Raw genomic sequence first — 15,216 nt, 5'->3', positions numbered from 1 at the left:
GTTTTCTCCCCAAACTTGCCTTGCACTTGCAAATCAATTGAGTTTGGATTTAGGCTTTCAACTTGCAACCTACTTTGGAGAAGCATTCAAGAGACTACAACGAGCATCAAGCTTTCAAGAGAAGCCAAGCTATTCATCTTCTTATCTTGTAAAGGTGGTTAGGGCATCCTATTTTAATACCCTAGAGAGCAATCGCTTAGAACTCGGCGAAGAAGGAGAGTCGGTGTAAAGGTGTAAGGGCATCCTTATTTAATATCCCTTAGAAGTGTAATCGCCTCGGAGCCGGGCATCGTGGAGGTCTCGCATAGTGAAAATCCTTAATGACGATCTTAAGAAGAGTGGAGTAGGGCTTTGCCCGAACCACTATACATAGGTGTGTTCCTTCCATTATCTTGCACTTTCATTCTTATTTGGTTTGGCACTTCATTTTGTTTTTAATCTTATTTGCACTAACCAAAATTCTAATCAAGAGAAGAAAAATTAATTTAGGTTTCATAATTAATTTTAAAAAGGTATAAATTAGTGTTAAAACCAATTCACCCCCCCTCTTGTTAATTTCACTTGGAAAACCCTAACCCTAGATGTATGTACGAACTTGAGTTGGCACAAGAAGCTGTTAGAAGTCATTAATGAGATGAAGCGAGAGGTCCAAGAAAGGTTTGTTGAGATTGCCTGTATTTTCTGTCTTGGAAGAAATACCAGCTCTATCTATCTCCTTTCCGAGTCAGTTCAAAAATGAGATTGATCTCCCTTCCTTTCCGAATCAGTTCAACAATGAGACTGATCTCCCTTCGTCGGGGGAGGTGCTGGACAGTGGCCGGAGGCAACGGTGGATATGGATCTTGCAAGCATAACTAGCAAGAGGAACGTTGGAGCTCGATGGTATTCAAGGGAAGGGCGCTCGTTCCAGACGAAAATGGCTACTGAGGAAGAATGAGTGGGAAAATGAAACAAAATGTCTCTTCGCCAGTAAACAAGAATTAAACTTTTCTGGAAAGAAAAATAATAGGTTTAACTAGGTTTTCTACATTCCTTGTTTTTAAGGAAATTTTAATTCTATAATTCTAAAATCCACAATAAAAGGGTTGACCAATCCTAGGATTTCTTTCTTGGAAATTTGGTCAAAAGGGTAAAAAAAATAGTGGAAATAGTGAAACGGTACCCCCACATTTCAAATTTATGAAGTGGATCCATTTTACTTTTCCTTACATGTTTTCTTACATGAATACCCCTCAGGCAGTTTTGTTTATTTAAAAAAATATTCGGTTCTTATCTCTTGGGCCTGGAAGGGGTTACCAGGTCAAGGAAGATGGGGGTATCACATATGAAAATGGGGTGATCAAGAGATGAAATGGAGTTATTACATCATGAAAATTTTTGGTTCATGACTGTTGGGCCTGGAAGGGGTTACCAGGTGAAGGAAAATGGGGGTATCACATATGAAAATGTGGTTCTCACATATGAAACTGGGGTTATCACACCTGAAAAAATTTTGGTTCTTATCTGTTCGACCTAGAAGGGGTTACCAGGTCAAGGAAAATGGGGGTATCACATATGAAAATGGGGTGACCAAGAGATGAAATGGGGTTATCACACCTGAAAAATTTTTGGTTCATGTCTGTTAGGCCTTGAAGGGGTAACCAGGTCAAGGAAAATGGGGGTATCACATATGAAAATGGGGTTCTCACATATGAAACTGAGGTTATCACACCTGGAAAAATTTCGGTTCTTATCTGTTGGGCTTGGAAGGGGTTACCAGGTCAAGGAAAATGGGGGTATCACATATGAAAATGGGGTGACCAAGAGATGAAATGGGGTTATCACACCTGGAAATTTTTCAGTTCATGTCTGTTGGGCCTCAAAGGGGTTACCAGGTCAAGGAAAATGGGAGTATCTGTAGACACCCCCATTTTGCCCCACCTTAATCAGCAAAGGAGTTAGTATTTTTCTATCTGTCTTTTTCATTGTCTTCCCTTTTCGTGTCCGTCTCTTACATTTTCTAAACCTTTTCGGTCATTTTTACTACATATGGTATTTTTCTGCCAAGTGTTGAGGAGGGTTGTTTACAAGAACCTAAACAAGAGAGAAGTTGGACCCATTTAGAGGCCCGTGTTGAGCATTTTGATCAAGCAACTGTGCTCGGCATTAATTTTCATGAAAAAACATGAATTTTGAACTTATTTCGAAAATCATTTTTTATGGAGGACCCATATATGTTTTGGTCAAATATGCAATGGGGTTCGCTAAGTGCCGAGTTGAATGGATCGGATCACCCTACAAAGATTGCGAGGAGCGCCCATTTACGCCGCGGACCCACTGAATGGACGGCGCGGATCAGCTTATGGAAATACTTTACAGGGTACAACCCTTTTGGGAGGTGACCCAAAATTGGACAGCTTGGATCGTCCTATGGGTATGATTTAGGGGAGTGCAACCAATTCAAGTTATGGCCCACAAAGTGAACGGTTTGGATCATCCTATGATGCCGACTGTATAATGTTTCTTTCTCCCTCATGCTTATCCGTATACCATAGTAGGTCCCACTATATAACGATTATAAAATATTTGAATTTAATGGGGTTTGAGATTTCGGCCATATCATGTGGGACCTACTTGAGTGTTGTCTTTTTCTTTGGATTAGATGCAACCTTGTAAGTTTCCCTTTCTTATACAAATCCTATATAAAGAAAGATATATATTAAATCTATAAAAAAAGGGACGTTGGGTCATCATAGAAGGAAGATGATCTCACAATTGGAGTTATATGTAGATCACTTTCTCTCTCATAGGAAGCCATAAAAGACAACTTGGGAAAGGAGAGTGGGTTTGTATGGGAACTTTCTCTTTCTTTCTCACAAAGGAACCGACCAACTCTCTCATTCTTTTTTCATTCCCCATGTAGGTCCCACTTGGACTTTAAGAATTACATAAGATCTTTTAGCTTTCTATACTTAGTCGAATTATAGTTGGGAAGGGACTTTTGAGATTGCCGTTTTGATAAAATTCGCGTAAATGGGAGTTTTGGGACAACCTTGAATAATGTTGGCAACTCTCTCTCATTCTCATATTATAAAAAGAAAGTTGCTATGTGGGGTTGATGAAAAAAAAAAGAAGGTGACATTGATTTTTCTATTATTTCTTTTCCTGGAAGGAGGGGAGAAAGAGGATACAAATACTATGGCATGTGAATAAAGGGACGGGGACTTTTCTTGAAAAAAAAGGGAAAAAGCTGGGTAGTAGAAAAAAGAAGAAGAACAAAACCCCTCCCATATTCCATAGCCGAGCCTCATGTTGCTTAACCCAATTCATCTATCGCCATCATACATATACCTTCTCCATTCATTAATATCACACCTCATTCGATCCACCCATTTTTCATAGCTTGGCCAATCCCTACTTCTTTTTTTCCATTAAAAGCCACCATCTACTTTTCTTCTCCCAATCTCTCAAGTGACCAAGGATTCAACAATTCCTCTTTCATCTACTCCCATATTCTAAACATCCTCTCTAATTCCCTCTTGCTCCCATACACAACCCAATATCCCCTTTTATGATCTACAAAAAATTGGTATCCGATCTTCTCTTTTGTCAACTTGTGGTGTGGGTCATCTTGGGAAGAGTCATCAAAGGGGTTTTCTCTTGCGTACAAAAGGGTGCGACAAAGCGTATACCTCGGATTTACGCACCCTAGAGACGAGGAGCGCGATCAACGGTAGGTTCCTTCATCTTTGTAAGATCAAAAGTAGAAAAGCATGCTTAGGGCCATTTCTTCTTTGTTTTCTTCATGATTTTCGTAAAAGCTACCATGCATGATTTTGATGGGTCAGTTTATTTAATTATCAATTTTGGTAGAAAAATGAATCGTTATATGAGAAAATTGGGTATTTAACCGATTGGGATATCTGATGGTTTTTGAATCGTTTTTATAAAGTGAGTGTTTTAAAATCAAGGATTTTTCGTGAAGCTATGTTTTCTGAGATTTAATGTGGTTAAAATAGCACCAAAAATCTAAAAATTCCGGTAGGTTTTATTTATCTTGTCGGCTCAAAAATTCGTTCAAAAAATACCCGGAAATAGGCTTTTCATGGTTCTAAAAATCGTTCATATAACAAAACAATTCAAAACTGATTGAAATTAGGTCCTCAGTAGATTTTTGGTGTTTAAATATCATTCAAAAATTTTCAAAAGATTTGGAGTTTATTTATTATTTTTATTGGAATTGTTTTGATAAAATCATTGATTTTCATATATATGATGGACATATCATTAAAAAAAACTCTGTAAAAGTTGAAATTTGGTAGCAAGATGAACTGACCAGTCAGAATCATATTGTGAATTTTGCGGAAATTTTGGGTATATTTTAATATTTTATATTGATTTTTAATTGCTCTGACTAGAATATGAATATATCTATTAAAAATAGATAATTATCGAAATAATGTCTGAATGTTTTCTCATAATTTTATATTTATCTGAGAATAGTCTAGTAAAAGTTTGGTTGGATTCGGAATTAAGTTGCTATATTTGTTAGTGTAATATCATCAATCTGACCCGAAAGTAGAAAATCAATTAAAAATATAATTTCAATCTTTAAAATCATGAAAAATTAAAGCAGAATATATTTTTCAAGAATACATCCTATCCTAAAATTTCTGGAACAGATAACTTAATTAGCTATAGGATTCTTTCTAAAATCATTAATCTGATCCAATTGTGATAAATTCATTTAAAAATCAAAGCACCTTGAAATTTTTTAGAGAACTCTAAATTTTCTTAATGTATTCAATCACTAAGCTATCTGAAACAGAAATCTTAAGAGTAATAGATTTTCTTTGTAAAATAACATGCTAGGATAATTTAGATGCCGAGATCGTAACCATAATCGTATATTAATTGCGATTGATCTAGCATAATTGGAGTGGGTAAATTATAGTATGTTATTGGCTCCGAGGTCCACTGTCCACGGAAATCCTGAGAAATATGCAAGGCAATAAGATCCTATAACTTACGTGCTAGAATTATACAAGGGTTGAGAGCACGATTCCCTTCCATGGTTGTGATTCAAGGCCGAAGCTTGCAAACCATAGAGCCTTTGGTATTCTTTAGATGTTTAGGAACCGAAAATCCTTGAAATCGAAAATCATCAACTTCAACAAATTGAATTAACTCACTCCATGTCTTTGGAACCGTTGGATTACGGCTTCCCATCGTAGGAACCATTAGAGCCCCATTTAGGAACACTTGTGTCATGTTGTATTCTAGGTTTTAGGGTGTCCTAGAGTTAGGGAGTTCAGCCTCATCACGACCGATTGCTATTATTAGCAATTGAGTCATAGATCTAGTTACACTACTTATCCCTTTTTCCCATAGGACAAGCCTAGTTACCGAGGATGTAGGTTAACCTGCATTAGTCTAAGGGACAACTTGCACTTAGATAGGATCATATAGCATCTTAGATGAAGTCCTAGGATAATAAAAGCTTCAACTTGAATTAAGTAACTTCTCTTAAAACTGTTGAAACAGTCAATCCAGTCTAGATCGGTGTCTTAGATGAGTTAGGCATAAGTAGCTTAGCTTAGGTGCACCGAACTACGTCGACTCTGATCCCAGTGAGGCTTGGGTACGTAGGCAGCTTGGATGCTTGATGGTATACCAATCACGAGTCGGCTCCACACATAAGTGGTGGGATTTTGTACATCAATCCTTAAATTAAAAGTAATTAAATCACTTAGGACTTTCCATGAAATTAAAATTTTAGGAGAACTTTCACTTAGATTGAATTGAAACAAATTAAGAAAATTCAGATACACATTTAGGAATTACACTGAAATTAAATCTTAGGATGCATGTCACGTAGTTCGCACATTAATATAGAGGTAAATGAGCCATTTAAAATAAATTCAAAAGAGTTAACTTTTGAATTGAAGACCGATTATCGGGCAGGAATGTGGTGGTAACTCCCCAAACCTTCCATTCTCGTCACCAGGTAACGAGTCTAGATTTCTGGTCAATTATGGGTCCTAGATCCCTCATCTAGGTGGCGACTCTGTCACTCTCTTTTGTGTGGAATTCAGATTGCCTTAGTGATCCCAAGTTCACGGAAAGATGAATTAAATCACACCTTGCTAGGCTCAGCGGCTTACCCCTGCCCTTATGGGTACTGGGTTGCACGTTTGTTTGCACCCTATGGCTTGGTTGCTGCCTGCTTGGTTGGGTAATTAAAATCAATAATAAAAAGCACACACCATTCGTGTGGGTACGAGAGACCAAGAGAGAGCGTTGCGGCTCGCGCCGCAACCCTCTCGCGGGATCGGGTCCCATAGTATCACATATGAAAATGGGGTGACGAAGAGATGAAATGGGAGTATCACATATGAAAATTTAGAAATTACCAGGGATGGAGGGGACCTTTATTATTACTTGACCATATCAGACCGAGTTATGCCGAACTGTGGGACCCACTGTAATAACTCAGCAATTGATCCGTTACCATTTCAAAAATAGGGTGACTTCTACTCCAAAAAATTTATAAGTGTATCTGAAACAGCCACTGTTTACAAAATAACAAAAAAATTCGTAAGAGTATATGAGTACATAAAAAAATCATATACAACTTCTCCTCCAAAAAACCTAAACCCTTATGCAAGGAAGGGAGCTTGACAAGGTACGCCCGACCTCGTGAGTATTGGTGCAGAAGGTCCAATAGCAGTTTCGTCGAGATTCAGTCCGACGACGGGAGGTTCTTTACAACTTCTTCTATTGTTACCAAGTTGTCGGCATCGGGTGCACTTGTAATGTAATCCACCTTTCAACTCGCGATCCGTTCTTCTCGTACGTGGCCTTCCAAGCGGTCGCTTCGCAAGCGGTGGTAATATTATCATCAACGGTTCAGGACTTTCATGCCATTGTGTCCGATCTAGTGTTGCATGCACAACCTCAGCGTATGTATCCGGATACCTCTTTGCATCAAAACATTCGTCGCAGCAATCGTACGGATCGAATTCTGTGATGTTAATGGCTACGATTACATGTCCGTACGGAAGTTCATATGTTTGGAAGGCACGATAACTACACGTTCGAGTTATCAAATCGACGGAATCTGTAGTTTCAAGGGAATTTACTTCGAATTCATGAGTCCCTACTCGATAAGCTGTATATTGGCAGCCCTCCCTCAGTGATGACTCCATACGTTCTTCTGCATAATGAGTCAACTTTGTGTGCCAACTGCTACCAAATTTCTGACGCTTCTGAATGAACTGGGTAGTCTGATGTCGAGTGTGCTCTACCAATGATGCAATCAGCAATTTTCTGGCATCTTTCAAGACAGCGTTGAAACACTCCGATCTATTCGTAGTCAATACATCATACCTAACCCCCTTGAAATAAAAACTAGCCCAGTTTTCCTTCGGAATGTTACTTATACACTTATGTGCGCGTTCATTGTTTGCCTTAATCTTCTCCATTGTTTCTTTGAAAACACTCTCTCTCAATGTCCTTGCGGCTCTCCAGAACAATCTCTCAAGTAGAAGATCTTTGAAGTCGGACCGGAAGTTGGTAGCAAGGTGACGCATGCAATAACTATGATAACAATTGGGAAATACTGTAGGTACTGCCTGCAACAACCCCTTCTATCGATCAGAGCATATAGTGAATACATTCATCTGCTCTGGCAATACGTGCCTTTTCAACAACTTCAGAAACCACTCCCAACTATCTTCATCCTCCGTCTCCACCACCCCAAATGCTAATGGATATAAACCGTTGTTACCATCGACACCAATTGCAATCAATAAGATTCCAAGATATTTTCCTAACAGATGTGTTCCGTCCACCAAAATTATAGGTCTCAATGTTCGAAAAGAACGTACGCAGGGACCATATGTCCAGAATAAGCGAGCAAATTTATCATCTCCCCTTGGACGTAAATATCTATGTCAAAAAACACGCATGTAGCTTCCAGGCCCATTATCTCAACTGCAAATGCGAGCAATATGCGGTAAGAGTCCTCGACATTCTCACACTTAATCTCAAGTATGATGTTCATCGCATTGTACGCTTTCTAATAGCTAATAGTTATACCCCAATGCATCTTGATATATTCTCTTATGATCCTTGTACGGACATCCTCTGGGCGAGCGAATAAACGTAAACATGTCTCAGCTACCCAAGCTGCTGTAACGAGAGGGTGATCATTGCCCCTTATTTTCGCTGTACATGTATGGTCGGCAACAAACGACTTCACTACCACAAAAGTCATATGATTCACACCCGTTATACGCCATTTGAAACCATCTTCCTTGCATCGAACGGAGTATTTTTTGCGTGATGACTTTGCCTTCTTAAAGATGAATCTCTATCGAATAACATATTCTCGAACAACCTTCTTGAAGTGTCTCATGTCATAAAACATTGCCCCAACTATTAACTGGTCAAATTTTAATGTATCAGCGTCTATCTCTTGGGCTCCAACAAACATGTCATCTACTTCCACTGGCCCACTACTGTCACTCAAAACCGATTGAGTACCACCTCTGATAGGAATACCCCCTATGATAGGAAAGCCTTCGTTGTAGCCACCGTTGATAGGCTGAGCGGTTGGACTAACAACGATGTTTTCATAATGATCATCCTCGTCCTCCACTTCCTTCTCCTCCTCCTCCTCCTCATAATCATCATCATCATCATCATCATTTCTTTCTTCTTCATAATCTAAACCCCTTACACAGAAATCATTTTCAAAAACATTATTAACGTCCACTTCATGATCTCCAACATTTTGTAACTCATCTTATACCTCCGGTAACATGGTTAGCATGCAAACCACTTGCCAATGTTTCATTTAAGTCAAATCAAAACCTGTATAGTTAAGAAATATATAATTAGCCTCAATCCATATGATTAATTCATAATTTGAACTATGAACGTCTTGAAAGATTACCAAAGAACAAAAATACCTTATGTTGCGTTGATCTCCAACATTTTGTAACTCATCTATACATCCGGTAACATGGTTAGCATGCAAACCACTTGCCAATGTTTTTTTTAAGTCAAATCGAGACCTGTATAGTTCGAAAATATATAATCAGCCTCAATCCATATAATTAATTCATAATTTGAACTATGGAAGTCTTGAAAGATTACCAAAGAACCCAAGTACCTTATGCAGCGTTCTCATAGACCACCTCCAATACTGGTATCAAGGATCTCTTCACTTACAAATTCACTTTCGTAGTCTTTTTGCGAGTCCACTTCAAAACGCGGGCGAAGTTTGACATTTTCCTGTTCGCATGCACGTTCTTGGAGCGGAATCGAAGTAGACAGAATGTTAAGATTAATAAAGGTTCTACTAATACAAACATTGTTTGGGGGAAGCATTGACGAATTCAATGAATTAATATTGTTCTCACTTATGGTTTTCGCTATGTATATCATCATAGAATTGAACATGTCTCTGTCAAACATCCTCAACAATGTTTTAAGGACATCATCATCATTAACTTCGATTAAAGTGATTATATATGGATCAACAACGTATCGACATTTGATCGATAGTAAAACATTCTTTTCTGTTATACCAATTCTTCTTTGGATTGCACTTTGAAATTTATCAAAATTAATTCGGCAGGAAACCGATAACAATGTCTTCTTCCCCCCGACATAGTCCCAAGAAACCTCATCCTCCAAATGTGCATCATAATGTAAAAGAAGAGAAACCATTGATTCGGGCATTTTTCTATAATTTTACACAGGGGTTCTAAACTCTCTAACATAAACTTCGAGACTCTAAAAGGGGCTATAAAGTTGTGGCGTAATGGAGCTTATCTAGGGTGTTTTCAATTGGACAGATTGGAATAAAATAGGGTCATGGACTAAAAGGTGGTTTCCAGTACCTAAATGGGAGTTTTCTATGGGATTATCAAAGCCAAAAAATAAGGGATTATTTTTTGGATAATCCCTTAGACAACCCTAATCACGGCAGTTATGAAATACCTAGCAAGGGTTCCACTCAATGGTAGGGCCATCAAACATTAATAACAGTTATCAACCCTTATAAACCCTTAGACAACCCTAATCATGACAGTTATGAAATACATAACAAGGGTTCAACTCAATGGTAGGGCCATCAAACATTAATAACACTTATGAACCCTTATAAACCCTTAATACACCCTTATACATCATCATAAAAAGATAGAGTTATCAAACACATTAAATGAGATATTAGGGGTTACAAGCACAAACCCTAAGAGGACAAAAATAACTCACCTTTTTCTCCTTTTTTTTGTTCCAGGTGTTAATGGGGATTGGGGAAGGTAAAAGGTTGGTAGAAAAATAAGGGAACACTTTTTTATTCCTTTTTTATGGCTTAACGTGTATTTTGAGGGTGGAAGGGTATTTCGGTCAAAAACCTTGTCAGGAAAAGCAAAATGGAACCCTTTGACAAGTTTGAAATTCAATGGGTCCATCTCACTATTTTAAATATTTTGAGGTGCCGTTTGACCAAATTTCCTTCTTCTTTCTTTTTTCGTTTTTGAAAAGTTTTACAAGAAAAGAAAATCCATAGATCCAAAGAGCCCTTTAGTACTTTTCAATGGACGGTTAGATTTGAAATAGATCATGATCAATTAGGACCCGAATATAACTCTTAGCAGGATTCAAATTAGATCCTTTAACATCCCTACTTATGAAAATACCGTAATAACTTGAAAATAAGAAGATGAAGACCCAATTTGAAGTAGCATTTTTTTTTTGTTTTACTACTATACTAGAAGGATTTCTCATGCTCTCTCTATTCCTTCCCTCTCATGCTCTCTCCCACGCTTCTTCTTAGCTCTTGTCTCACATCTCGGCTAACAAATATTCTATGCAATAATTTTTCATAATTTTTCATGGTTGCCTAACATTTCCTTAGGGTTAAGGGCATGTTTGACATCCATGAAAAAATATTGGAGGATTAGTGGGCCAATTGTGATGTGTACTAGATAGATATAGATAGACACTAGTGTGAGGGTGGGAGATTGGAGAGCTTGCAAAACCTTTGGAAAACGTGGAAAATAAATCCCCAAGCTGAAGTTGTGCAATTTTTTCATTGGTTTTTGAGGATTTCTCATGCACTATAGTGTCCAAGTTTCTCCCCCTCCTTTGATCCCATATATATCCTTTCACAATTGGGCCAACAAATATTCCATGGAATAATTTTTCATGGTTGCCAGATATGCCCTAAATGTAGTGAAAACTAAAAAATATCAAACGGGAGAAAGAGAGGTGAGAGGTGGTGTCTTTATAAAAAAGAAAGCCTGTGTGAAAGAAAAGGGGAAAAGCAAGTGCATGAAAGGCGGTGGACGAGAACAAACCACAATGCACGCCGTACGGAAAAGTCTCCGTGAGGAGATCTATGAGAGAATCTTACACCAAACTCCTGTAATCCGCTACCGACATTCCACATGGCCAACCCCGCAGAATGTGTTGACCCCGTTGACCTCCGTAATTTGAATGGCCCGACAGTTTCCCGAATCTAGCACAAGATCTCGGGTAATAATTGGATAGCGATAGATCCCACATTTTTAAGGGGAATGGTATCCCTACAGCACAATAATTGCACTAACACAGCTTGACTTTTCTGTTTTTAATGGGCATGTCAAAGTTTTTTGGGAACAACAATAACATTTGACAACAGCTAAATTTGTGCACTTTAACATTTCTTCGAAAGTGTCGAGGTGCAGCACGTTGACGGAGCTTCCTGTGTCGACTAGGATTTTTCCTATGTCGAAGTTGGCGACGACTAGCCTGATGACCAGTGCGTCGTCATGCGGGACATGTAGCCCGTCAAGGTCATTGTTGGAGAAAGTGATGATCTGGTCCTCACGGGGAGGATCTGTTCGGGCCTTTTTAGAAGGCATATCCATGGAGAATACACGTTCAGCATATGCCCGCCGACCGGCGGTTGTCGGCCCTCCCGCTGCCGGCCCACCCGTGATGATATTGATTTTTCCAATGATGGTGGGTGGCTGTTTGCGGGCCTGCGGTTGCTCGGGGGGCTCTTCTTTCCGGGGGCACTGGTGGCGGTGCGTATCGTGTCTGCTGTGGGATCTGCGTCTGCTTCGAGAGCGAAGCCGGCTAGGGGATCGGTGTCGGCTCGTGGATCGGCGACGGTTGTTGGACCGGCGTCTATTGGGTGACCGATGCCTAACTCTGGGCTCATCGGGCGGGTGCTGGACCGCGCGCGAGCTTTCGCCAGGGCTCCTGAGATATTGATTTAGGTGTCCTTCTTCGGCCAGCTTTTCGAGCTGTAGGCGGAGGTGGAAGCAATGGTCAGTTTCGTGGCCGTGGTCCCCGTGGAATTCGCAGAATTTTCTGGCGGACCTCTTCTTTGGGTCTGTGGCCATTTTCTTGGGTGGGGGGGGTGTAGACACCCCCATTTTGCTCCGCTTTAATCAACAAAGAAGTCAGTGTGTCGTTGTCGGTTTTAGTGTTTTCCATTCCCGTGTCTACCTCTCATGCTTTCTTGATCTTTTCAATCATTTCTGCCAATGTTCGCATTTTTCCGCTAAGTGTCGAGAGGGGTTATTCACAAGAATCCGAGCAAGGGAGAGCTTGGACCCGTCGGTGGGCCCGCATTAAACATTTGCTTAAATTTGGACCAACCAGGGGGCCCGCATATGGTTTTAATGAAAAATGAGTGTTGAGCCTACTTCGATCTAATGCATAAAGATGTCCATCAAGGGAGCGGTCAAGATCTCAGAGATGTCGTTTTAGCAACCAATGTTTGTTGTGACCATCAAGTTGAACTATTCGGATAATCCTCAGAAATGATTTTTTAGGCACAGCTTTATAAATTAATGGTTTGGATCATCCCGTGGGGGTGATATTTGGAGGATACAAGTTATCCATGCCATGGCCTGTCAAAGTGAACGGTTCAGATCAGTCTTTGGGAATAGTTCGAGGGGGTGCAGTCCTATTCATATTATAGTCCAACAATCAACGATCAAGATTGTCAAGTGACCCCATCAAATGGACAGTTTAGATCATCCATTGTGAAGGTAGTATGGTAACATTAAGGTCGAAATGTGGGCCCCACATATGGAAATGATATTTTGGGTATGCAATCTTTATGGCCCATTAAGTGGATGGCTTGGATCAACTTGAGGGAATGGAATAAACGAATGTTCAATTAATATAATGGCCCATCAAATGGATGGTCAAGATCCTCAAGTGAAATCGATTTAAAAGGTACAACCCTATTTTCGCTTCAGCCGTTATTTAGAGGGTTTGGATCAGCCCAGGAGAACGGTTTTGGGGAGGGCAATCCATTTACATTTTGTGGTCATCACTTGGATGGTTGGATTATCCAAACCAGACATGCTGGATTTGAACATATAAGGGAAAGTTCTCAAAAGAATATGGTCGGTTACTTGTAAAAAAGGAAAGAAATCTGGTCCACATGCATGCATGCAAGGGGGAAAGTTATGTATAATCTAAGCATACCATGAATTGGTAATTTTAAAAAATATGAACAATCCACCGGAAATTTCAAGAATAAATTATAAAATCATGCATGCACGTAAAGGTGAAGCTTGACTTTTATAGTGGCTATATGGGCTCATACGAAATGCAAGTGAGAAGTACACAATAATATAATAAAGTGTGTCTATGATCAACTAGTACAATGGGTTTGCAAATGAATGGTGTTGATCATCTAAGGGGAATGACATGCACAGGAAGGGGTGTGCATGGGAAAGTATTACTTTTGGTAAAGAAAGAAAATAGTAAGCAAGTGAGAGCCGTCCAAATTAGTAAACTAGTTTCCTAAATTAAAGAAGGGAAATGCTTTTAATTGGGAAATACACCCAGCTTGCAAGGATTCCAAATATACTAGTTTTTAAAGAAGGAGGGTAAGAGATTGAAAATTAATTTGACAACTTGCCTCTTTGTTTAAAAGGCACCAAGAATAAAAGGCACCAAGAATATTGCACGTTTTCTCAATTGCCAAAACGTGTCTGTTATGTGAAGGGGGTGTGTGGGTATCACTTTTCAATCTCAATTGGGTTCATTGAAAATTGGAAACGTGGGTTGCTAAATTACATGAGGAGGCATGTTTTTTTTATATATATAGCATGTTACTAAGTTTAAGAGGAGAGATCTCTCTCTCATTGGTAGGGAGGATTCTCTGAGTTGTTTAATTTAGAAGAGAGGACGGTTAAAGGGACGAGGGGGAAGAAAAACTAGGGGGGGCAGCTATCATTTCCCTCCTCCCAAACGGCAGCTCTGAAAAAAAGAGAGGCTCCTAAAAACAGCAGCCCTCGCTCTCGACAGCCCTCGGGGAGAACCCTCACTCGGATTACTCTATGCATACTCGGTCAGATGGGGTAATAAGGATCTCACGTTGGACTTTGAGAGGAGGCTCCCCCTTCAACTTTCTCGCTCGGAACTTTCTCCCTCACCGGTCTTCTCTATTTCTCTCATCTCTCCTCTGTTAAAAGGGCCAATCTTCTCATCTCCTCTCTTGAAACAGCCAGCCCTATCACCTCTCTTCACTCATAACAGCCATCTCTCTCTCGTGAGGAGGATTCAAAAAAAAAAAAAAGAGCAGGCCATTACAAAGAGAGAAAAACAGAGGGTTGAAAAAAAAGAAGGCAGAGAACAGAGCAGCTCTGGTTCCCACTTTATCCTTTTGAATATCAAGCCCCCTCACTCCTCTCCATAGATCACACAGCAGCCGGTCTCTCCTCAAAGACAGCAGCTCTCATCTTTCAAGCTCTCTCAACAGCCGGCCATCTCTCCATCTGTCGTCTCTATCTCTCTAGCTCTCAACTCTCTTGTTGTCGTCTCTCGGTTTCCCTCTCAGCAGCTCTTGTCTCTCTCATCCATCTCTCAAAACTGAGTATTGAGATTTCCATTCCTGAAAGAAAAAAAACAAAAAAAAACAAAAAACAGAGTGCCGTATCTCTGTCTCTCTCATCTCTCGTTTTATACAAAAAAAGGACAGCAGCTCCTTTCAATCGATCGATCTCTCTCATCTCTCAAGTTATCCCTTCGATCTCTCCATCCTCTCTCCCACTCATCATCTCTCCCACTGTTTCCATCTCTCTGTCAATCTCACTTATCGTCTCTCACTCTGTTTTCCTCCCCATCTCTCACTCGGTTTCCCTCTCCGCTCTCGCACCTTCTGTTTTCTTCTCGTTATCCCACTCTCTCTCTACCCCTCTCTACTTCTCT

The 15,216-nt window shown here is 39.9% G+C and overlaps 1 protein-coding gene across 1 annotated transcript; it reads right to left on the bottom strand.

The window, feature by feature from the left end:
• Positions 1 to 6,638: 6,638 nt before the first annotated feature.
• On the bottom strand, positions 6,639 to 7,463 carry LOC143850262 (uncharacterized). Its single transcript, XM_077359525.1, has one exon. The coding sequence runs from the start codon at positions 7,461 to 7,463 to the stop codon at positions 6,639 to 6,641; it is 825 nt and encodes a 274-aa protein (XP_077215640.1).
• Positions 7,464 to 15,216: the final 7,753 nt, after the last annotated feature.

This window comes from Tasmannia lanceolata, unplaced genomic scaffold (genome assembly GCF_043159265.1).
Source record: "Tasmannia lanceolata isolate RefF3 unplaced genomic scaffold, GAP_Taslan_0.1 ptg000018l, whole genome shotgun sequence".
Classification (NCBI taxonomy): domain Eukaryota; kingdom Viridiplantae; phylum Streptophyta; class Magnoliopsida; order Canellales; family Winteraceae; genus Tasmannia; species Tasmannia lanceolata.
The sequence above is the reverse complement of the archived record's forward strand: the minus strand, read 5'-3'. Positions and strand labels throughout refer to the sequence as shown.

What these genes read in the sequence shown, in the direction of transcription:
- LOC143850262 (XM_077359525.1), bottom strand. Translation starts at nt 7,463, where the DNA reads ATGGAGAAGATTAAGGCAAACAATGAACGCGCACATAAGTGTATAAGT.